This window comes from Ptiloglossa arizonensis, chromosome 3 (assembly GCF_051014685.1).
Source record: "Ptiloglossa arizonensis isolate GNS036 chromosome 3, iyPtiAriz1_principal, whole genome shotgun sequence".
Taxonomy (NCBI): domain Eukaryota; kingdom Metazoa; phylum Arthropoda; class Insecta; order Hymenoptera; family Colletidae; genus Ptiloglossa; species Ptiloglossa arizonensis.
Genome location: NC_135050.1, coordinates 6,633,419 through 6,659,907, shown reverse-complemented (window position 1 = coordinate 6,659,907; position 26,489 = coordinate 6,633,419). Strand labels below are relative to the sequence as shown.

Genomic DNA, 26,489 nt, shown 5'->3' with positions numbered 1-26,489 from the left:
CAATATCAATATCATACAATACTGTATCAAAACCAACATTTTGAACAACTTTTTCTCATATATACTACATTATATAAAAATCAATATCAATATCATACAATACTGTATCAAAATCAACATTTTGGTCAACTTTTCCCATATATACTACATTATATAAAAATCAATATCAATATCATACAATACTATATCAAAATCAACATTTTGGACAACTTTTTCCCATATATACTACATTATATAAAAATCAATATCAATATCATACAATACTGTATCAAAACCAACATTTTGAACAACTTTTTCTCATATATACTACATTATATAAAAATCAATATCAATATCATACAATACTGTATCAAAATCAACATTTTGGTCAACTTTTCCCATATATACTACATTATATAAAAATCAATATCAATATCATACAATACTATATCAAAATCAACATTTTGAACAACTTTTTCCCATACATACTATAACCATTGCTCGACCTCAGTTTCTGAGATTTTTCCTCAAAAAGATCGCACATTATATCAAAATCAATATCAATATCATACAATACTATATAAAAACCAACATTTTGAACAACTTTTTCCCATACATACTATAACCCTTTGCGGACCGAACGCTCTTTACCGTTTCGTTCCAGCAGAACCGAGCTAGATTCGCAAGTGCGTACCATGTGAATTAGTGGGTATATAAAATAAAATTATAGCCGTATTCTTTAGAAAATAAAATTTTCTCGTAAAAATGTAAGTTTCGAAAATGCTTTCTTCTGCCACGACTTCGAACTGTACACTGCGCTGTGTTCGAAAAGACTAAAGCGAAGGCGCGAAGTTCAAGATGCGTGGCTCGTTTGAAATTTTCTGTCCCGTAGCTCTTATCTTATCTTATTTGGTCTAAAATTGAGACATGGTAAAACTTAAATACGAGTAGAACTTGATACAGGACGCGACAGAACACAAAACTGTGTCGAGCCACACGCGACATCGGACGCGCCAGAAGGAAAAGCGATGTCGAGTGTGACTCGACATCGGACCGCTAAGGGACAACCGTAGCTCGACCTGTGTTTCTGAGACTTTTCCTCAAAAAGATCGCTGCTACTGCTTTGAATTCTGTTCATAAGTACAGATCTGTGACTCTGTACGCGTCAGCTCACGATTACTCCTTATCTCTTGTCTCTGTACAACGACATGGCGACCAACGACCAAACGGGTGTACCTAATAACTCGGCTGAATAAGCCTCGAGGCGGCTGGAATAAAGAAAAGCTAACCCGAACCTTACTTAAACTCAACTATTCCACCTAGTGACTAATTTCATCGATTATGTTCGGGTCAGGGTCTTTCATTCCGGCCGCCTCGGTCGAGTTTTTAAGTACACCCGTTATACGTGTCCATTTCCGGCAGCCTCGATGTATCTATAGAAACCATAAACAATCGACGACTCAACGCTTACACACACGCTGACGCATACAGATACCTATGGGCAATATTCATTGTAGTAGTAGCAATATTTTTTGCAAAACTCTCGGCAACTGAAACCGAGCAGCGGTTTTATGTATAGGAAACAGTTGTTCAAAATGTTGATTTTAATAGAATGTAATACGATATTTATATTGATGTAATATAGTTTGTATGGGAAAAAATGGTTCAGAATATTGATTTCTACGACTTGTTCAACAATCGTCGAAATCGGTGAGATTCCCCCTTTTCTAAATATATTGATTAGCAAAAAAGTTTCCATTAAAACTGTTTAGTTGGAATCTATTGGAAATGTGCTATTTGCACTGATAAATAGTACTAGATAATAGTATATCAGATTTTTGAAACAAACAATTGACAATTACGATACAAATCGTGGATATAGAATTGTCGTACACACTGGTAAATATTAAGAAATATCGATAGAAGCTTTTTAAACTTTTGTCTCGATGTGTGTATTTAACATTCGGTGGATTCTTTTGGGCCCGGATATAGCAGGTACCAGTTACTTTTCGTTCGTTTTTTTCCTTTATTTATTACGATATTAATGTTTCTCTTATGAAACAAGGGTCCTGGGTTAGTAGATAAGACAGTTTTATTTACGCGATACGTATTCGGGCCGCGATAATGTATACAAATCGAAGTATGCATTTCACTTTCCTCGTTGGTAGCAACCATACGTACTTCACTCTACAATTCGAATTCTGATTCTAATTTTTCATTCAACGAGTAACGAATAAAATGTTTTTCGTGCTTTGTTCAAAGAAGCTACCCAATTCTCAGTTTCCAGTCGTATCGAATATACGTCAAATTTGTTATCAATTTTTCCACGTTATTTTTGCTCCAATACGAGTGCAAATTGGTGCAGTAGCGTAGACAGTTCTGATAGAGATATTGAAAATTTCATTTTGTGTAACAGTGACGAATATTTACTTTACGAGGAAACATCGCCGGAAGTACCTGAATATGCAAACATAGATAATTGAAATGAAACACATAATTGTCGATACGTTAATATCAGTCATTCGTGAACAAGACTAAAAAATACAGTCCCGAAATTCAATCAACTGACAAATAAAAGTAAAACTGTTCAAAGAATAGGAGGTGCGTATCTTTATTGTTTTGTTTCGAAACAATGATATTTTCTCTAATAGTAACAAAAATGTGTTACGTGTAAATGATGTGTATACGAAGATTATTACAAAATATGAAAAATAGTATAAAAATTCTATTTCTGTCTAATAAAAAGTGTATTCCTTTAAAAAGTCTCAAAAAAGTTTAGCAGAAAATTAAGATAATCGTGTCCTTTAACGAGCGAGTAACACGATTCGACATTATTACACGTTATAAATGTAAATATCTATAAATATTGTAATAGATACGGTATTCAGGGGCCATCACTCGCGTAATTATTTTAACGATCGCCGTTCGAGTGTTAAATATATATTATTTGCTATTTAAATTGTTAAAGCACGAATTCGTAGCTATAAGTACTACAAATTATATATTCTATGGAAAATGATTCAATGATACCTTACCTTAATCGATACTTTCCAGATCGAATATACTTGAACGAAAGAACCGTTGTTCAAAAATTGTTAACGCATGCTCCAATGACTGATTTGCATTGCACTTGCTCGATACGACCACTATAGGAGTTCGATCGAGAATCGAAAGTGAGGTCGACGAATCGTAAACGATTCGTACCATTTCCAGGGAACGTTACACGTAACAACCAAGTCTCTGAGAATTCGAGTCATTTTTACCCGATTTGGGCGAACCGTTAATTAAAGTATTTTGCTTAATATAAGCAACCGGAATGTGGATATATTCCTTTCGTAACTCAATATTCCAACTTTTCTGACTTGGAGGACACGCGCTTTTCTTCAACGAGATTCAAAGCAGAGGTGGAGAAAATTCTATTCGATTAAAAATTAACCAACGTGTACGATTTATTCGATTGCACGTTTAAATTTTTATTCGTTCATTACGAAATACGTATTTCATTCTACAATTCGAATTCTAATTCCAATTTCTCATTCAACTAGTAACGAATAAAATGTTTTTCGTCTTTCGCGAATTATTTAAAACTTTTATTTAGATAAGATCCAGAGATGCAGAAAATCCAATTTAATAAATTAATTTATCTTTCTCGCAGGTAACTCGCGACCATGAAATTCATCAAATCGAAAACTGTTCAATTTTTCAATTGGAATTTTCATAAAATCGCGTAAAAATTCACTAACCCGAGATTCAAAGCAGAAATGAACAAAATTGTATTTGGTTAAAAATTAACCAACGTATTAATTATGTATTCGATTACACGTTTAAATTTTCATTCGTTCATTGCAAAATACGTATTTCATTCTACAATTCGAATTCTAATTCTAATTTTTCATTCAACGAGTAACGGATAAAATGTTTTTCGTCTTTCGTGGATTATTTAAAACTTTTACTTAGATAAGATCCAGAGATGCAGAGAATCGAATTTAATAAACTAATTTTTCTCACAGGTAACTCGCGCGGCCATGAAATTCATCTAATCGAAAACTGTTCAATTTTTCAATTGGAATTTTCATAAAATCGCGTAAAAATTCACTAACCCGAGATTCAAAGCAGAAATGAACAAAATTGTATTTGATTAAAAAATTACCAACGTATTAATTATGTATTCCATTACACGTTTAAATTTTCATTCGTTCATTGCAAAATACGTATTTCACTCTACAATTCGAATTCTGATTCCAATTTCTCATTCAACGAGTAACGAATAAAATGTTTTTCGTCTTTCGTGGATTATTTAAAACTTTTACTTAGATAAGATCTTATCTTAAATTTATCTTTCTCGTAGGTAACTCGCGCGGTCATGAAATTCATCTAATCGAAAACTGTTCAATTTTTCAATTGGAATTTTCATACTGTCGTGTAAAAATTCACTAACCCGTGACAAAGGCCTATTATGACAACGCAGCAATTCTCGATGGGCGTGTTCGACCGTAGCACGAATCGAAGGTATAAAAGTTTATTCCTTTGTAGAATCCGATTTCGGTTTCGTTTGCTGGTCTCGTTGCTTGTAAATCATCCACTTTATAGCGTTGACCGTAAATAACGCATAATATAGAAGGTATTGTGCAGGGTGATTCAAATCTAACGTCACATGGATATAGTTCACAATCGTATGCTAACTCTCGGATTTAAGCATTGCATTCCGCAATAGACAGAATCCCGCGAAACTTTTGTTTTCGAGGGACAACAACGATTCAAATTGCATCGTTCCCATCACTTGACGCTTTCGCGATTATACAATACATTATCGTACAAAACGATTGAAAAATTTTGATCATATGTCGGTACGAAAATAGACGTTACTTCCTTATCTTAATGCGCATAATGAGACCCCATAGAAAAAATATAATTCGGATTGGTTTCATAATCGTTTTATCGTTGTATAGAAGAATTGCATCGCGCATTATTATAAGTAGTGTACCAGATCAAAGAATAATCTATAAAAGAGAAATTCACAACCGATATTGTAATGATAAAACAAATTGTCTGAAACTAGTGTTCATCCAATGCGAGAAACGGTTAAGCAGTTATATTGCAGTCACGAAGGAAAATTATTAAAAAATGCTGACCTGCTTCCGTAATGCATCGGCGAAAATATCATTCGAATTTTCAGATTTTATTTACTTTCAAATATCGAACGAAAAGTCCCGCTACGATTGTAAAACGTAACGAAGTAATTTTTTTCTAAATCCTAACGACTCGACCTTTGAATTACCTCGTATTAACGTAATACCGATTCAACTACACGCTGTTTTAACGACGTTGCGTAATCACGGCGCTAGATTGCAATAAATTTTCAAATTTCTCTGAAACCACCGGATAAATTTGCACAGGAACGCAAAGAAAACCTCTATTTCAACTTTGACTTTCATTACTCGATTATAAAACGAATACTCCTCGTGACTTACCACAATATTGATAAACTTCAGGTTTTTTTCGTAACTTTCTGGAAAAATTGTTTAATTCGAGTAACGAGTGTAAATTAATTCTCTTCGTCGATGATTGCTTATTGGACCGATAATATTACAATTATTCTGAATTCGAAAATTCATTCCATTTAACATTGAAACGTACACTTCAATTTTTCGCAATAGTAAAATGCATTATTTTAATCGACAAAATTCACCATAGGTGTTACGTAATGTCCTGACGCGTCAAAGCGTCGAGGAAGATATTTCTATCGACACTGTTAGCAACTTCTCCGTTTGTCAGCATTTTTTACTTGGAGATTTGTTCAATAAACGACAGGAAACGCGCGTGAGCCGCGAATAACTTAGCGGCGTGACGTTCGCTGAATTATTTCAATTATCAGCTGAAACCTGGTAAGTACCGATCAGAAAAAAGAGAGCGATACAAAAATTACAACCGATTTATCACGTGTAATTAATCGAGCGGAGGTTAGAAGTTTCTCTGCTAATGCGGCTTCTCTCGAAACAAGACGAAAATGGTCGATGAAAATAAATCACATTTCTTTGAACGAACTCGCTGACAGCGTGACGATTTCCCATCTACCGTTGCAACCGTGACCATATTTTCTTTGGGAAAATAAAGGACGAATATGAAATCTTTCCCATAACGAAAGGAAGCAATTTATGTTCATTGTTTCATTTCGCGAGTGTGTACTCAAGGATGAAATTGAATAATTCGTATCGAAGTATATTTAAGAAAAAGCAGGTCTATCGAAACAATTGCATTACTCTGAGAAAGTGAAAAATTAAAAATAACGTTCTCTACTCTCGCATTTTGGAAATTTATAAAATTGCATACAATCCATGTAAAAATTGCATTTAATGTAATACAAGTATTATATTTTAATTTTTTAGTTGTACTTTTTTACTCGTCTACGTGTTATTTGTTATTGCAAATATTCGCTCAATGGGTTCAAGTATTTTTAGAATGTTCTAAAAAGGTTCTGGTTTATCTACGAAGTATTTGAAAATTAAATACAATACGATAAACTTCGTCAAATAGCTCAATCATCGTACATTTAAATTTCTGTGATTTGAAATAAAGAAAACGCTTCATTCGACCTTCGTGCATAAAGGGATTATTCGCAAAGGATCCATTCAAATACTTTGATTTGTTGTATAATACGAATGAGTTGCCCCGATGATTTAAATAAACGATGTACTTACGTTATTATTTATCATTTATAGTTCAACTTAACCTGAACTCTAAAAAATAACACTTTGTAATTCTGTACGTATTCAAAATTGTACATATTTACTATTTCTCAAGGCCGAAAATATGTTTACATTCGACTTCCATAATTGAATTTCATTCTAGCGAATTTCTGAGAAGGGCCCAAAACAACGACTGAGATCTCGTAACATTTTTTCCCCTCGAATGAAATTATTCCAGAGAAACCATAAGAAATACCACCTTACGGAGTATTTTCCTTAACATTTATCGATGAAAATTCACGATTCGTTTAGCTTGTTTAAAGTAATGGAAGCTTCGTACGTCGATAAATCGTTTGGTTCGAAAAAAGAATAAATCTCAAATACAAAGAAATGAAATACAGCAGATATGGTCACCGTAGTGTCCATAATAACTCCATTGAATAACTCTGCCTTTCTCGACAAGATCACCAATTGGGGATCAATCAAGTGTCATCGGTTACGATAATACGAAGAAACATAAAAATCGACGTGGAAGTATACGTCGAGCAACGATAATAATACGTTATCGAGATTTATTTCGCGAATTCGCGTGGAATTTCGCTCGAAAATAGCGACACACTCGATGCTTCTGACAGATCCTTTTTAAATGTAAATTAATTTGCGCGCCAAGACGGTTATAGAACGCATTGCGGTTTAAATTTCTTTTTACGACAAGACGAGATTTAATCGTTCTTGTCTCATCCGCGTCGGGCAGATTTTTGACCAGCTTTCGATTTGCATTCACTTCGCGTTACGGAGACAAAAAACAAAAATACCAAGCAAGGTGAACACAAAAGCATCCCGTGCTCGAAGAAAAGTCGTTCCACTTGAGTTTATCTCGCCACAGCAAAAAGTGATACAATTCGCGAAGAAACGAACACAACGACAGATCTTGATAGAAGCGTTACCTGCAGGTGAAATTAACGCGATTTGCGATCACGAGCCATTCCTTCAGAGGTTATTTAGCCTGTATATGAGTTTATTGAGGAAATATTGATACGAGTTTACGGAAGATATTGATAAATATATCGTTATAAAATTTTAAACCGTTTACGCGTCGATCGATTATCAACTCTCCATTAATTCTGCTCGATACTGTACGTATGTAACACTTGACATTAGAATAGGCAATTATTTGTAAGATGTAATTGTGAAATGATTTAAAAATTTTATATAGTCATATTTATGCTTCCATTTTGTTGCAAAGTAAAAAAAAATGAACATAATGTGACTTCGATGTGTCTGGCAGACACATTTAAAGTGCAAGATGTTCATCGTTAAACGCAACATTATTTGGCCTAATTAATCTAGTTAAATCCAACCACTTTCGATGAATGAAAATATTTCTTCATCTATCAGATACAATTTCATTCAAATTCGAAATGTTCTATTCATTTGAACGCGAAGAAAGCAACAATTTTGTAAAAACTGACGAGTCAAAATAATTGCGAGAATAAATGTGACAATATTCGTCAGTCAAAATGTTTCTCGACAAAATTCAAGCATAGAAACATAAATATCTTACTTTGAAATCGATACACGATATTATTTGAGATATTCAAAGTGTCATAAGCGGAAATGCGTACAAATATTGCAAGTAATATCGAAACGACAGTGAAAATTATTCTACGAATACAAGTCTGACTTTCACTGATTATCAAATACAAACATACCGGTGGCAATAATTATTGAGAATCGAATACACGTTAAAACGTAACATTTATCGTTTCAAGAATCTATAATTAAAATACTCTGGGATTTGTCGACAACCTATCTGTGTTTTCCATCGAGTTTTCACTGTACAATTTTAGCGTTACACGAGAAGTAACGATTGTACAAAATAATGCATCGATTTAACATCGTGAGTGATTCAATCGCGTAGACAATTATATATTCATATTACACTTATATATTTTGTCGTTCGACAAAACTTATCGAACAGTACTACATTGAACAGTACTGTTTTATCGAACGACAAAACTTATTGAACAATCTATTACATGGAAGTACGAGCTCCATAGTTAAAGTGGGGAGAGTATCGATACCCAGGATATCGAACAATTGGTTAACCATAAGCGAATCATCCAGAGTGTACGTAGAGGGACAGTATTATTATTGGTATATTAGTCGTGTAAAATAAGAAGCTGATTAATCTCGACAAATTTGGTAGCAGAGTTACGGTTCAATGGTTAAACACGTGCCACGTGTAGAAATATTGACAAAAAATTGAAATAAAAAAAAATACGTTACCTCGGTTCTATTACTGACTGAGTTCAATTAATGGGTTGTTCAATAAGTTTTATCGAACGACAAAACTTATCGAACAACCTATTAGACTGGACATCGCGTTTCTAGTATCGTATTTATCGCAGTTTAATCATCGACCAGAAAAACGACGTTTATCATTAACAAAGAAAGTATTAAAATATTTGCGAAGTACAAAGGATAAGATACTCTTCTAAGGTTTATTGGAAGAACGCGAAAGAAGGTAAATCCATTTTAGAGAGACCGATAACGATAGACGACTCGTTAGTTATGTGGTGAAATAATAAACAAAAGGGAGTTGGTATTTCGACGTATACAGAAAAGTTATTCACTTACTTTGAAATAGTAAAAAATTACAGATGGGTTTCTAATACGATAACCGAAATGAATTTACAAATATTTTTTGTAAGCTAAGAATCGTGAATTGTGGTGAAATAATAAACAAAAGTGAATTGGTCTTTCGACGTATACAGAAAAGTTATTCACTTACTCTGAAATAGTAAAAAATTACAGATGGGTTTCTAATACGATAACCGAAATGAATTTACAAATATTTTTTGTAAGCTAAGAATCGTGAATTGTGGTGAAATAATAAACAAAAGTGAATTGGTCTTTCGACGTATACAGGAAAGTTATTCACCTACTCTGAAATAGTAAAAAATATCAGATGGGTTTCTAATACGATAACCGAAATGAATTTACAAATATTTTTTGTAAGCTAAGAATCGTGAATTGTGGTGAAATAATAAACAAAAGTGAATTGGTCTTTCGACGTATACAGAAAAGTTATTCACTTACTTTGAAATAGTAAAAAATTACAGATGGGTTTCTAATACGATAACCGAAATTAATTTACAAATATTTGTTCTAAGCTAACAATCATGTATCGTGATAATAAAGCAGCAATTGAATGGATGAAAAATGTTCGTTCTTTTGACAAAACGAGCCACGCAAATTTAAAGTTTCATTTCATACACGATCAAATTGAAAAAGGTAAACAGCGTTAAACACATAGATACGCGATACATGATTGCTGACTCTTCTACCAAAGCAGTAGCATAAAAAAAAGAGCAAAATTAGATCGAACACCGACGAAATTATACAAAACGAGGTCTAAACTAAACTGTGTTACTCGTAGGGGGAGAATGTAGACAATTATATGGAAGTACGAGCTTTCATAGTTGATGTGGGAAGAGTGGTGTCGATACTCGCGACGTTAGACAATTAGTCAGTTAACTATAAACGAGTCACCAAAAGCGTGTCCAGGAAAAAGTAGTATTATCCCTACATTAATCGCGTAAAACAAGAAGCTAATTAATCCCAAGAAATTGCTTGCCCGTAATTATCTGAAAAACAGTATTTAATAATTATAAACGCGCACTATTTTCTATTCGCAAGAATTTTAGTTACCATTCATTGTTTACTTTTAAGAAATTCAAAGCAATACGAATCGTCGAAGAGCAAAATCAATTTGTAGACCTTTCTTGTTTGTTTTCGAAGGACACGTTAAATATTTTCCTTACGTTACGCATAGACGCGCGAAGTGAAAATAAAACGTAATCGCGTCAGGTTCAATAAACGCGATTTGTCGAAAAAGGAAAAAGAAGGCACAGTTTTTTTAACCAAACCCGACGTTGTACCTTCCACGGTAGACGAAGCGGCGCTATTTTCGATCGAATGTACTCGAGCAAAGGAGATATTATCGTTAAAAATAAAAGCTGCTGACATACGCTGGAATGACTAATTTGCATGACTCTCGCGCTGTACAACAGCCACAAAGTAAGGGTTTGCTTAAGAATCGAAAGTGAAGTCGAGAAATCCCCGACGCGACACAACGTACATTAAAGACAACCAAGGTTTATCGACGAAAATAAGAGCGTGCATTACTAGCTACGTGCGAAATGTGTAACCACCAAGTAATCACGATCATCATCGCGCAGTGTCTACGTTTAACGACGCCATCAAGCCCAAACGAGGCATCGCGCGATTTTCAGTCTCCGACGCTGAAGAACACGCGCGAGCGAGGAACTAGACGCACATGCTGGTCGTTTTATTTTTTTTTTTCTCCTATTTTCCCTTATTCAATTAATCGCGATTAACCCTCGTCCTTCACAGCTGTAATCGAATTAGATTCGACAAATATTGATATCCAAAGTTAGGAAAAAAATAAGGAAAATGAGATGAAAATTCATTCGGGCAAGAATACGCGCAACGAATGAAAAAAGACTAGGTGAAGCTTGTCGAAAATGAATTGAAACGCGCGGAATGCATCGATGACAGGAGGAAATCCGAGACTCGTCCGAAAAGGAATTATCGAGCAAAAAAATTTAAGCACCGACAAACCGATCGAGGGTAATTTTATCCGTGTCGTAAATCTCCGTAGTGATTTCTGAAACAACAATAGGCGAGGAGGAGTCCATAAAGTGAATCTTCTTCGCTTCGTCGCACTGATCTCCCCGATCGTCGTTTCTCACTTCAAAATCAAATTCATCGATCGGAGTTTTAATTTTTCGTCGACCAATTCGCGAAAAATTGTCCAAATTTTCCCTTTCTAACGTTCAAATCGCCGCGTGTAAAATTGAATAATCGTTAATACGCTCGATCGCTGTATTTCACGTTTCGTGTCTATCGCTTAACCGTTGCTTTTGAAATCGAACCTTCTTCGAAAATCTAAAACGTTCCTAATCTAAAATTGAATAATCGTTACCTAATCGCTGCCTTCGGAACGAAATAATCTTCAATAGCTAATCATCGGTTTCGAAAGCACCTGTTTCTAACACCCGAATCGATACATGTAAAATTAAATAATCTTCGCCACTCGATCGCTGTTGCCAAGATTAAACAATCCCCGACACTCGATAGCCGCTTTCGGTAAGCATCACTTTTTCGCCCGGTTGATTCTAAAACGAAAAATTCGATGCGCCGAAACGGTTTCTAAAATCAGCTGAAAAGTTCTGTGTCGTCTAAAGCACGTGACAAAGACGCTTTCGTTTATCTTTCACTCGTCGAGTTCTCCCTTTCACGCGAACACTCGACAAAATCGAAAGCGCCTGCCAACGAGTTCGATCCACTTAACGATATTTAAAAGAGAAAAAAGAAAAGAACCCGTAGCGCGGAGCTCTGTAACGTTTTTAGGACGAAGGCGCGAAACGACGCGGAGAACGTTCGATCGAAGACTCCCGACCTTGATAACCAGCCCGAGAAAAACGATCGTTTCCGTTGTGCGAGCGAACGTGCGCGTCGTCGACGTCGACGTCGACGCCGCGGCAGATGCTTGCTGGCCGTGGCTCCTTCGAGCGTCCCGAATCTGCGTCATCCGCGTCGAAGCGGGTTTTGATCAATAGTTTTTGCGCGCGAGACCGATTTCCCGCGACTGGGGGGCTTACCTACGTGCGAACCGTTGGAGAGTGATCGAGGGGGCCCTTTCATCGCGCGCACTTTTCGAAACCATCACTCGGTTCACCACTGAACACGCGAGAGAAGACGGGCCCGAACAACACCAATTGCGAACGCGCGAGAACCGTACGACGAACCTCCGCGTAGCCCTTACTTTTCTCCAAGATGCATCCTCGCTGGTTTCCGATGACGACGTCAGGCTCGCGAGCACTTCGTGACTCCCGTTCACCAATAGGAACCGTAGGATTCGTGGACGAACGAGCGAGCGAGCGCGCGCCCGCGCCCGCGATACACTCCCGAGAAACGACGAGGGTGGTTTCGAGACGAATAAAGAGCGGGCGGGCGAGTACTGCGACTTTGAAAGGGAAAGACACGTTCCGAGACAGGGTGGAGGAAGCGGTGGAAAAATAAAGGAAGAGAAAACGCGGCCGTAAAGGAGCACACCCGCGGCGCGACAAGCCCGTGCTTCTGCCGACGTCACCACTTATCGCGTAGAGCACCTTGCATCACTAGCGACGTGTATCCACGGCAGCCGTCACCCAGTTGTCACGAACCGCTCGCTGACTCGCTCGCTCACTCCCCACTTAATGGCAGCTCGGCCGACTACTCCCGACTCCCGACTGACGATTCCTCTCCTTTCCGCCAGCCTCCCGGACTCGCCGCGCTTCTAGCTTCCCCCTCCTTGCGCAACAATCGCCGCTGTCCCGCACCGTTTTCTCCCCGCCCCCAGCCCGTGTCCCGCGTATATCGGTCTACGGAGTTCCTTCGCCACCGCGAGAGACTTGTGAACGAGCGAGCGCGTCGTTCACACCGACGCGGTGACCACCGACTGACTGTGTGCGGTGCGAATACGTGCGCGTCGTCGTCGTCGTCGAATAACGACACCGCACCGCTCGTCGCGCACCGCGCACCGCGCACCGCGCACCTTCTTCCCGCTCGACGACCGAGAGAGACTGACCGCGGGACGACCTGCTGCTCGACCAGCGTGCACCGACCAGTCCGTTTCCTCCGGCTCGAGGAAACGACGATTTCCGGACACGAGGAACGACCGAAACGCCGCACGGAGAAACCCGCGATACCACCGATCTGACCCGGCCCGTACTCCCCACGGTCGAGTGTCGGTTGTGGGTCGACTCGTATATGCGGGACCTGTGCCCGCGTGTAATATAGGTCAGTGGGCCAGGGCGATCATGGCAACGCGGACATGCGCGGCGTTTGCGCGCACCCGTTGCCCCGACTTCGTGTTGCGACCGACAAACCGCCGCGTTACCGCGCGTTGTTCCTCGCGTGCATCGATCTCGAGCCAACGGATCCTTGTGGTACCTGCTGCTCCGTTCATCGCAAAGCTGTCCGAGCACCGGTAACGCCGGGGAACCGACCGACACCGACACCGACGACTCGCTGAAGATCCCCAAGGCGACAGAATCCCGAGCAGGGATTTCTCTCGTCAGGAGTCCTCACGGATTCGAACCGGGGTGGCTACCGCACGCGTATCCCAGCGGCCGATGAACAAACCGTAGAATATTCGAACGTACAGTGGATCGAAAAAGTGAATACTTTTTTTACCGAATGCACGCTGTATTATAAGAAAATTTCTCCTCTAAGCTGCAGGTCTAATTTTAACGAAAGTTTGATGGGTGCACGTAGAGCACACCGGGACGCGTTTGACATAATTCTTTTGTCGACAATAATCTTCTCGAGTAGATAAAATCAAGAACTGAAAATTGAACTTTTCTTCAGTTTTTTAATACAATTTCTCGAACGATCTTTTTCACAGTTGAACGACAAGAGTGGATATTTTTTGCGAGAAAATTTTTGTTGTATCTCGCACGATTACGAAAAGGAAACGAAAGTCGTTGCAAGCTCTCCAATCGTCTGAAATCAGCCTTTATAGTGCCACTTTCTCTTCGATTTTTCAAATACAACTTCGTAATAGTGCGAAATAGAGCAAAAGTTTTTCATGGGAAAAATGTTCAGCTCTCGGTGCTCTATCGTTCTGATGCAAAAAGGTCCCAAGAAAAATTGTTTTCAAAAAATAAAAAGAAACATTAAACATTCGAAATTTGATTTCACCTTCTTAAAGAAATTTCCTGGGGATAAAATTATTTGTCCAGCTGACTCGTACACTAGCGACAAAGACTTGTAACGAGAGAATCCTTGAGGTCTAATCCCGCAAATTTATGTATACTTTTGAATTGTTTTTTCATACGATTTCTTTTTCAAATTGTTTTTCAATTATTCCGTTTTAACAATATAGTATGTAAACATTGCGAAATGATGTAATATTCTTATTCGTTATACTTGTTAATATTATAATTTATATGGTTCACGTTACCTCGTTAATTTAATCGTTTCTTTGTTTATAGTAAATATTACGAATGAAAAGTTCTGCAAAATAATAAAAATTCTTTTACAAATTGTACGCATTATATCGTCCAAACGGAAGATGATAAATAAAAAGCAATTTGGAAAAGAAACGATATTGATAGGAAATTTACGCAAGTCTAACTATCATAAATTCTTCACCGAACATAAAGGTTCGTGCTCGTTACTGATTTCTCGACTGTTTTAATTTATATTTTAAATATGTTCCTCTATGTTTCAAAGTAGCGAGAATTTTTTCACACAATAAAAATTCTAATCGATCGTGAACTTTTTTTCATAAAACAAAGTGAACAATTTGAAATAGTTTATTCGATCTTACGCAAGAAAATGATTCCAAAGCATGGAACAATTGACACACGAGTGTTGCAAAGAGGAAGTCCCGTCCTGGAAGGAATCGCGAGTAGTATTGATCAGACGTTTTGGTCGGTCTTAGTAAGGCTTGCGACTACGCAAAAGTTATTCAATACTGTCCACATGCTACTTACCGATGATACAATATATTCCCCTTAACCTAGAAATTTTTCCTGCGTTATGTCCATGCTCCGTAAAAGCATCACTTTACGTATAGTAATTTTTCTAAAAAAAATTTATCTTTCGAAGCATCGTTGACTTTCAGACGATCGACAGAAGACGATTAAAACGTGTTGCCAAATACTTCTTCGAGCGACTCGGTAGCTTATTATAGCAACCGTGGTCGCGAATGAAATCGTAACGCAAATGTTTAAATATTACAATTCTTATTCTCTATCAATCTTAGTCTCATTGTCGGACCATAACCTCGAAGATTTTTTCTAAATTGTGTAGCTATACTGTAATTATTACTCGCATCTTGTTAATTTCGTTTCGCTCGTTTTCGTCATCCTTCGCTCTCGCTCTTAATATTTACAATATTCTTCAATACATCGGATTATAACAATTCTTCAAATTATTATACAAACCCTAGAACCATTCGATATCTCCGATAAAGTATTTTGTATAATTCAAAATGACGTTAATACTATTCGAAATTTTGGAAGAATTAATGCAGTTCATTTATGATAAATGTTGCAGAAGAGTATAAAATATCGGTTACCGGTATCCATCGCGGTATTAAACGCGTTAAAATTGTCTCGAAACTTTACAATCTCGTAACGCTCGTTATACGAAATGAATAATAGTTGGCCAACATAGTTTCACAAATCAATCCTTCCAGTGTAAACAACGATTTTCTATTTCAGTAACGTGCGTTATCTATCGTGCGTTTCATTGCTTCCTATCGCTCTACGCAAATATATGCTGTACATTACGAGCTACAGGCCTCACCAACGAATGGCGGTATGACGATCCGATTGGACGCTCGACGATATGACGCATCGTAACGTCTGACATAATTCCAAAGACAAAGTGAAAGTTTTCTAACCTGGCTTTGGTCTCGTGTCTCGTTCTAATGGATTTAAGGAGATACCTTTCTACACGAAATTAAATGCAAATCTTAGGAAATTTATAATCTTCTATGAAATCGCGTATCCATTAGACTCCTGACATTAAAGTGTATCGGTAATGGAACTCGTTCACCGGTACTGGGATTGGTACCAGTGGATATAGTATGAATATTGACTGGCAATAACAATTTTTAGAGCGATAACTCGGTTAAAAATCGACAACCCATTTTCCATCGAGTATTACTTCCCGTATTGTGCAATAAAAATTACAGTCCGCATTGTAGACGCGATTTCTTTTCTTCAGTTTTCCGGATCAAATTTTATGCTCTTTCTGGTATACGGTATTATTTGATGTCTAATAGTATCCAAAGTAGAATAGAAATAAAATAAATAGTGTTTTGAAATTTTAATGATAGGTAATAATAAACTTTTTCGCGATTTATTATTTCCAGTATTCTGCATTTATAAACTTAACGCGTGCCTGGAAAGATTTTATTCAACCAAAGTCATAAATCGAGATTTTGAAATATCACGAATGCGCGGAAAGATGGATTTTGAATTTCGAGAAAGGATCATTGAAAATAATTACAATTTTATCGAGACCACCGGAGTAATCCTCGTTCCTGATTCAATACAATACCTATCGCGTATACACGCTTCGTTAAGTTTCTACACAATGGATCCAATTTCCATAATTCTCTGTATGTCAAAAACCTACGATGGTATTCGCTTTAAATCTGAATCATAGGTACAGGCATTTAAAACGAATAATTGTAAAAGACTAAAATATCTACCGCGTGGGAAATTTAGATTTTAATTACTCTCACGACTGTTTCTTAAATATATAGCAGAATAAAACATTTCGGTTAAAGCTGAATCAAAACCTACCCACAATTCATCCAGTGTAAGTTCATTTCGTTTCGTCGAGGCATTCTGAAAATCGATTCTTCTGGATAAACTCGTCGATCTCAAAATGACGGAAGTAAAAGAATTACGAATTATTACTATATACGAAACTTTTGGAAATAATACTTTCCAACAAATATCCAGATACATACCAATCAATGTATTACCTACGGAATTTAAAGAAATCGAAAGAACAATATGCGACAAGTGTTTCGTATTCGATGCGTAGAATCGAACGTTTTGGAGTATTAAATCAAAATTAACCTACGAAACTTTACATTGGAGTAGCAGATCTGTACGTGGAACTTGGAAGGAGTCGCGCTGGGTAATCTTCGCTTTCAGAAACGCAATTGCGTATGCAATTACGATCGTATAGAACGCAATGGACATTGCGTGGCGATGATCCATTCACGTTTCCCTTTTCCCGTCCATTTTACCTGATTCTTCTAATTCGCGGGCTTCCCTTTCTCCGTAGCCATAGATTGCAGCTATTTGAACGTCGTCGTCGTTCTCGTCGTCGTCTGTTATAATTCGCAACGTCGCGCAACGTTAGAAAATTGTACTTTTTCGCGATTTCGTGAAACACCGAGATTGCGAAGATTTGCTTCGTCGGGCATGCAGCGGCGATGATTGACGCACCAAGAGAAAAATATCATTTTACGAAAGATTTCCTTTCTCTTCTTCGTCGAGTACTAACAAACTTTGATTCTATTCGACTAGCCATGGTTCGTGGTTCACCTAACTCATACCTTCGTAACGCGTCGCGTAGCTGAATGTCACTCGGGTGTGATTTCTTAGCATAAATACAAAAATATAAGTTTCTTTCGAAACGATAGTTTCGGATACGATTTCCCAAATACTTGTACAAGTATTACGATGTTCGATTTGAACACAATTTCCGAAAATTTACCGTATAAACTTTTTATCGATGAACAAAAGATCCCTGTACGAGTTTTAACAAAATTACAACGTTCTCTTCGTTACGAATAATAGAAATCAGAAAGAAACTCGCAAATATTGCATAAAAGAACTGGAAAAGAGATTTCTCTATGAAAAGGGAGAAAAACTTACGAATGTTACGAGTTTTTAACTACGTAAACTCGGAATGCGCATAGAGGAACGAATAAATCTGTTGAGACGAGAATTGAAACTAAAATACACTTTGGATCACGCGGAATGATAATTCTCGAAAAATATATTACGAGAATAGATACTGTCCGATCGCTCGAATAGAGAAAAATTCGATTAACGGTTCCCAGGCTCGATTTTTACTGCGCGATAATTGCTCGGATAATCAAGGTCCCGTCGTGTTCTACTTATAATTAATTTTTCACCGTTATTTACGAACACGTTCGTCACCGATGGCATCGCGGTATCTAATCGTAAACGAAAAGCGACTTTACCTCGTATCGGCATTGATCCGTATCTCCATTGTTAATGCTTAACCTGCCCCGACGTAATATTTTATTGTTCGTGTCGCGATATTGCTATTCAATCTACGCCGATTCAATATTGACCTGCGCTCGATTTTGCAACGTCGCCGTATCAAAATACGTTCCAACGGGCTCGATTCATGCGAAATTTCATCCGTTTGATAAATAGAATAATTCGATCGACGCGCGGAACTCTTCGGTTTCGACAAATTGACGAACGTGTTTCTTCGCTTCTCCCGATCCATTGTTACATCGATTTTTTTCTACACGATCGAGTGGATCGGATCCAACCTTTAACATTGGACTCATCGATCAGTTAAAATGACTCGTTTCAACGGATTTTACAAAGAAATTTATTTTAAATTCCATAGCGTATTTTCAAAAGGCGTTACGACTCTTTCCATTTTATCGATGCAATCAATTTCGTAAGTTCCTCGTTTTCCTCGATCATTGATTTACCCAGAGACACGTACGAGGAACGCATCAGGATACCGAAATTTATCGGTAGTTTTAGTGTTAAACGACCGAGGAGAAAAACCTGACGAGACACGGCTATCGAATATTTTATTTCTATCGTCGTTGCGAAATTAATTTCTCTTTCAGTTTCCGCCGTTTTCCCTTTTCAAATAGGAGCCGATTCAATTCGCCGCGCGTTTCAACGGGAATATTTACTGGCAATAACAATTTTTAGAGCGATAACTCGGTTAAAAAATCGACAATCCATTTTCCATCGAGTATTACTTCCCGTATTGTGCAATAAAAATTACAGTCCGCATTGTAGACGCCATTTCTTTTCTTCAGTTTTCCGGATCAATTTTATGCTCTTTTTGATATACGGTATTATTTGATGTCTAATAGTATCCGAAGTAGAATAGAAATAAAATAGTGTTTTGAAATTTTAAATTGCGTTCACACTCGGGCTTAATATTATAGAGTTCCAAATTTCTTAGTTCGAAATATTCTTGAAACATCGAACGTGAAATTAGTTTCAAAATCGACGATTCTAGATTCTGTGACCAAGAGTAATTGTACTTTTCAAGAGTACACGGAGTAGATACTACGAGTTTAAATACGAGTCGAAGGTCGTCGCTCGTTCATCGCACCCGAATTAGTAAATAATATCATTTGTTATATCCAAGACTCCGAAAACTCTACCAGAACGTAAAAAAGTACCCCCACTCGTATTCAAAACTCAGACATTACAAACTCGAGAATTCTACCGGTTCAAAATCTACTACGATCGATGTACGACAAACATCGATGTTTGGATAAATTCTGTAAATTCGAAGAATCCGAATTTCCAAATTGAAATCCAATCTCCGAGTGATATCGTCCAATTGGAAAATCGGTTTTACTTTCATTTACCTTGGGTTTATTTCGCTCGCGTGGAAATTCATTCGTTTCGTTGTAAGTTGGTTTCGGTTTGCTTCCCAAGGTTCGATCCGAATTTGGAGCACGGCTCCTGTAACGATAAAAGTTCTCCCGGGACGTTTCGGAATGAAAAAATATCGTGGAACTGTTTCGCGACGGAGCCTCGCGAACGTTGCGCGAGTGTTTGTCAATTCATCGTTTCGACCGCGATGGAAAAATCGTGACAGACGCAATAACAAGATAAGGAAGCGTATCGCGGTGGAACGATACGCAAACCTCGAATGCGGTATGCAACTGGAGTCGCCGCCTCTTTGGTTTTCGACGAGGGACTCGCTCTGCGTTTCACGGCTATCGTCAACGTCACCTGCCATTGGAAACATTCGAAGTATCGCGAGACGAGAAAGGGTGAACGATACGACTGAATAAACTGTGCATCGGGTGTGAAAGATAAGTGTATCCTGCAGAAAATACACTTACAGATTTACTCGAAAAATTGACTTTTTCATCGTTAAATGGTAGACAAACGAAACGAATCTTACAGAATTGTACATCGAAGCTAAACAAAAGTAACTTTCTGATATTTTCTTCGACTCGAGCACCTAGATGTGTATCGTGCAGAAAATACACTTACAGATTTAATCGAAAAATCGACTTTTTCACCGTTAAATGGTAGACAAACGAAACGAATCTTACAGAATTGTACATCGAAGCTAAACAAAAGTAAGTTTCTGATATTTTCTTCGACTCGAGCACCTAGATGTGTATCCTGCAGAAAATACACTTACAGATTTACTCGAAAAATCGACTTTTTCACCGTTAAATGGTAGACAAAGCTTCTCTGCTCAATTTCACCATTTATTTCGCGAGAATTGTACCTACGAATAAAATACAGAAACGAATCTTACAGAATTGTACATCGAAGCTAAACAAAAGTAACTTTCTGATATTTTCTTCGACTCGAGCACCTAGATGTGTATCGTGCAGAAAGTACACTTACAGATTTAATCGAAAAATCGACTTTTTCACCGTTAAATGGTAGACAAACGAAACGAATCTTACAGAATTGTACATCGAAGCTAAACAAAAGTAACTTTCTGATATTTTCTTCGACTCGAGCACCTAGATGTGTATCGTGCAGAAAATACACTTACAGATTTACTCGAAAAATCGACTTTTTCACCGTTAAATGGTGGACAAAGCTTCTGTGCTCAATTTCACCATTTATTTCGCGAGAATTGTACCTACGAATAAAATACAGAAACGAATCTTACAGAATTGTACATCGAAGCTAAACAAAAGTAACTTTCTGATATTTTCTTCGACTCGAGCACCTAGATGTGTATCGTGCAGAAAATACACTTACAGATTTAATCGAAAAATCGACTTTTTCACCGTTAAATGGTAGACAAAGCTTCTGGGCTCAATTTCACCATTTATTTCGCGAGAATTGTACCTACGAATAAAATACAGAAACGAATCTTACAGAATTGTACATCGAAGCTAAACAAAAGTAAGTTTCTGATATTTTCTTCGATTCGAGCACCTAGATCCTGGATTAATACACAATTATTATAAATGGCACTGGAGTATACTCGGAAAGGAATAAACTCGAATAAATTTGTTGTTACAGGATCCATTAATATATTAATATTCTTGTGTCGATGACAGGATGCAAACTGATCGATATATCTCGAGAAGAAATATATCGATCTTCGCGTACAAAGTAAATATCCCTTTATCGTACGAAACGAAAAACTTTTATATTTTGCCGCGCTGGTGAAGTCTTCAAAATTTCGAATAAAAATCGTGCTCCATCTTTCGAACGTGACGTGTACAAATAAAAGGTTTGTTCGTAATAGTCCGAACGATAGCCAGATTTATGCGAAATAGGAATCTTTTGCGTTTTACGTGCAAAATGTCCAGAACCGGAGTCAGCATATCGAGCACGGACGTCGCGAGACTTTTTGTTTCCGCAATGCGCAATGACGCATTACTTACACGGAATCGATTATTTATATTTGAAGAAATTCTCGTTGCTCGACAAAATATGTAGAAATATACGTGCAACCTTTGAAATTCGCATGTCCAATTAGTTTCCTCGAAAATAAAATACTGCGCGCGGCAAGTGTTATATTTTCGAAGCTTATCCGGATCGAAAACTGTTCGGGCAGGTCTTGGTTGAATATGGATTAGATTCAAAACAAAGGTTAACATTAAATTTACCAACCGGTAAAAATGACCGAATTGAACCACTTTCATGATAAAATTTACTTTAAATTCCACGGTATCTTTTCCAAAGACGTTATGATTTTTCTATTCCACGCGTGCGATCAATTTTACCAATTCTTCTTCTTCCTCATCGATTGGTTTTCTTTTTTATATATAAGATATACTTTACTATTACGAAATCTGTCGGTAGTTAGTGTTAAATAGATGAAATACGCGTTCTCGCAGTGACATGGAGTTCTCTCTCGAATAAACATACAACATAGAGTAATCGAAGACGTAACGATCAAAGTCAGATTGTATTACGTCCCTGGTATTAGAACGAAAAATATTATACGATCGCGCAACGAGCGATTCAAAGTATCTGCAACTCCGTGAACCGATAATTGTCGAAGAACTTTTTATTTGGGAAAAGTCTCGCGACCGCAACGTCGAATCCTTCAACCGACCATAAAATACGATATTATAGAATTCGGAGAATAATGACGTGATTATATCGCTGGAAACGAACGCACCGGAATTTGATACCCGGTTTGAATTAAGCGCGATAAGTTTATGAGATTCCTTGGCGTCCGATTCCAACAGGACTCCACACTAATCGTCGATCGGGCTCAAAGGACAGTTTTAACGACGCAGAACTGAAAGTTATTCGAGCGAGAAAAAAATCGTTCCAACAGATGGAACCGAGATCGAGGATCGCTGTGAAACCCCGGGGAATGATTTTTCATTTTACAGAATTTCTTCGATGTACGTACACTTTGAACATTTTCACACTTTCGATCAAGTTTAGCGGATTTTAACCGAACCGAATTGAAAAATTCCGAAACGATGGGTTTTTTTTTTTGGAACGTGCTTGAGATGAATCACGATTCGTTTAACGATGTACATGTTTTGATAATTAAACCGGTATGAATTAAAGAAACAAAGGTTTGAGAATAATTGCTCGTTCTTCTTTCGAGGTTCACTCGAAGAAGAATTTTAATCGAAACTCGCGATTGACAAGTTTTGAAAAGTAAACTGGAAATTGAAAATAAACAGTGGAAGAACGGTTGAGAATAGTTCTTCTTCCATTTCTTCGTGTACTTTACATTTCCACATGCGTGAGAATAAAAACGTGTAAGTATTTCTGACAAATTTTAGCTATTAAATCGACATCGAAGATGATAAAGAATCTTTAAAAACGGTACTTTTCTGTTTTAACATTTTGTATTTTAAAAGGGCGATGATTGTTTAACGAAGTTCAAATGTAGCTTTATTATTACACAATATCGTTCAATTATTTCACGAATAAATCCCTATTTATCTAAATTTCTTTATTCAAGAAGAAGTGACTTATTGTCAAAGTTCTTTCTATATTTTTCGTAAAAATTAAGTCATACTTTTCTGATTAGATTAACGATAATAAAAATTATAACAAAGACACGTATACAGAATCGAAACCATGATTCTCGTGATTCATCTTTTAGTTTGAAATTGTCCACGAGTACGCAACATACTCTTATCGTTTGAAATGTAATTAATACGATTGTTTCGACCATGATCGATAACATCGAATAAGATGGAAAAAATTACAAATTATAAACTATAAACAGTCTAAAACCCTTTCGTTGAACGTAACTCAAAACAGCAAAAGTACACTATAAATTTGAACAATTAGGACTAAATTAAACACTATTTGCAACTTTTTGAAACAATATTTCATTCTTCATTTCATCTCGCATTGTCCCTTCGAGCTTAAAATGATCCTAAACCTTTTCACTTTCGTTACATTAATTTTATATTTAAAGTCCTAAGAAACGTTATTTACGCGTGGTTTATCCTAAATCGAGTAATAAAAGTAAATAAAAATGTAAACATTACTTAAATTTCTCATCGATACGATACCGAATACAAGAAAAATTGAATCGAAAAATTTAATCGTTTCCTTGCCTATTTTTCTAATAACGAGCGACAAAGTTGTATCGATTTTCTTCTCCCATCGCGTGCTGGAAGGAAACTGGGAGAAAAAAAAGAAAGAAAAAATCACTATCCTTTTGACCCAAATGTGACCGAGATCTTAGAGAAGGTTCGTTCCGCGAGCGACGATTTGCGGGGTTTTTTCCCATGTACGATCCAATAAGAAAAGGAAATAGAATAATCTAAATCGATCCGTCGGCAAAGTCCCATATTTGTCTTCTCGTTACGCCACCGGCACTTTATCTACCTTCTACCTACATAAGCACCAGCCTGACTACTCATGTTCTTCCATCGAATATCGCTTCGTTGCGAGGGCACTCCTCGCAATCGCACTTTCACGGCTAAACACCTGTTCTACCTGACGATCGGACGCCATCGATCTTGACGATCGCACCGGCGTGCTTCCACGATCAACGCGAGGAGATTTTTCCTTTTCGAAAGACTCCAATTTTTTAAATCGTGCGTCGCGTAAAAATGGACAAGCTTTTTTTATTCGAACGATGAATTTCACTCCCAAATGGTGTTGATCCGTTTAAATTCGATCGAAAAGATTAATGGAACATTCGAAGGTCTCTTCGTTTACGGAAAAAATTTAACAAGAAATTAAGCGGTTTAGGACACTCGAATTTTGTGCATTATCGTTACAGATTTCTAAGATTGCAAGCAATTGCAGAGTATGGTTACACTTCTTTTTTTTTAATTCAAAGGTCTCTTCGTTTACGGAGAAAATTGAACAAGAAATTAAGCGGTTTAGGACACTCGAATTTTGTGCATTATCGTTACAGATTTTTAAGCGTGTAAGCAATTGCAGAGTACGGTTACACTTCTTTTTTTTTAACGAACCCGCTGTATTTAATTTAGTATACCAATCGGTGTGGAGTTTTTTCTGTTTCAAAAATTAAACTGGAAATTGAAAATAAACAGAGGAAGAACGGTTGAGAATAGTTCTTTTTCCATTTCTTCGTGTACTTTACATTTCAACATGCGTGACAATAAAAACGTGTAAATATTTCTGACAAATTTTAGCAATTAAATCGACATCGAAGATGATAAAGAATCTTTAAAAACGGTACTTTTTTCTCTTTATCCAAATTCGACGATTATTTTAATTTTAGGTTTGCAAAATATTGCTTCTGCCTATGTACGTTCAGAGTTTATCGTTGCCTCGAGTTGTAAATAAAACGATAATTAAATAAACCAGAAATGAATAATTTCGTGGGAAAAATACCCGGCAGCTTCTCGCAAAGAATGAAACGAAACGTAAATTGAAAAAGATAAATGCATTTGTATGCATATACATTAATGCATAATAACTACACAGTGAGGCGGAACATCGAAAACCATTCAACTTTGTCTTAACATTTTCTTTCGTATCTCCGACGATACAACCTGTTTTAATTTCTATGGTGTAACCGGCTCAACGATTCTATTCACATGTGTTACCACAAATGCACTCGAGGCACAGAAACACAATCGACTCTCGATTGGTCGAATACGAGTCACCGATCGATAAACCTCTATACGAATAAAACTATTTGAACTAGATATACCTACTCTTCGACACACTTTCGTTTAATTATTTATACGAATATTTTAAGTTAAGGCTGGGTTGGTTAGATGTGCAATTGTAATTGTGGATGTGAAATTAACAAAAAAAATTCTCACCGAAGAATAAATCAAAATTATCGTTTTTAGCGATTCAACTTTATCACGTTTTGCCCGAATTTCAATAATTCGGATAAATTTCGATGAATTTAGATAAAAGTTTCGAACAACGAATAAAAGATAAGTAACTTTTTATTCTGACCTTCTAAATTTACGTAAATTTACGTTTTTACTTGAATCGTTACCGATCTCGGAGTCAAATTGACAGCTAATATTGATATACGTTAGATCGACTTCGTATCGCTATAATAACAGTGACTTGATGTCAAAGTGACTCCTTAACAATAGCGGTGACTTGAAGTCAACTTTCCTCCGTATCAATTAATGGCGACTTGACGTCTTAAAAAATTTTGTATTAAAATGTACTTTCAATATATCTACGTTTCATCATTGTTAAATGAATCGAAATAAAATTCATTATTGTAACTGTATTCGTAAAAAAGTACATTTCGTTTACAAAATGTTACAAATACGATAAAATTATCCAGAGAATAAGAAATAATAACGTCAACATGTAGAATACACCTGCATCTAAGGTTGCATCAAATTGACGTCACGTCATCACTGACGATACGGAGTCAATTTGACGTCAAGTCACCGTTATTGATACGGAGTCAATTTGACGTCACGTTACCACCTGCGTTACGAAAATAATGATTACCGCTCGAAGATTAAGCTGGGTTCGTTTTTCATTTTTGTGCGCATCGAGCTTTTATCTTTCTACCATTAATTGTTCTACTATCTTCCGTTGAATCTACTGC

The 26,489-nt window shown here is 37.0% G+C and overlaps 1 protein-coding gene across 15 annotated transcripts in view; it reads right to left on the bottom strand.

The window, feature by feature from the left end:
• Positions 1–26,489, bottom strand: part of LOC143143954 (uncharacterized) — a 313,357-nt gene that overhangs the window by 99,001 nt on the left and 187,867 nt on the right. The window contains exon 1 of one of the 15 annotated variants that reach the window (XM_076305820.1): positions 12,520–13,105. The exons of 13 other annotated variants lie outside the window; for them this stretch is intronic. In XM_076305820.1, coding sequence (XP_076161935.1) covers positions 12,520–12,536 — 17 coding nt within the window. In that variant the 5' untranslated portion in view covers positions 12,537–13,105. One more of the 15 variants, XM_076305816.1, reaches the window with a different exon arrangement.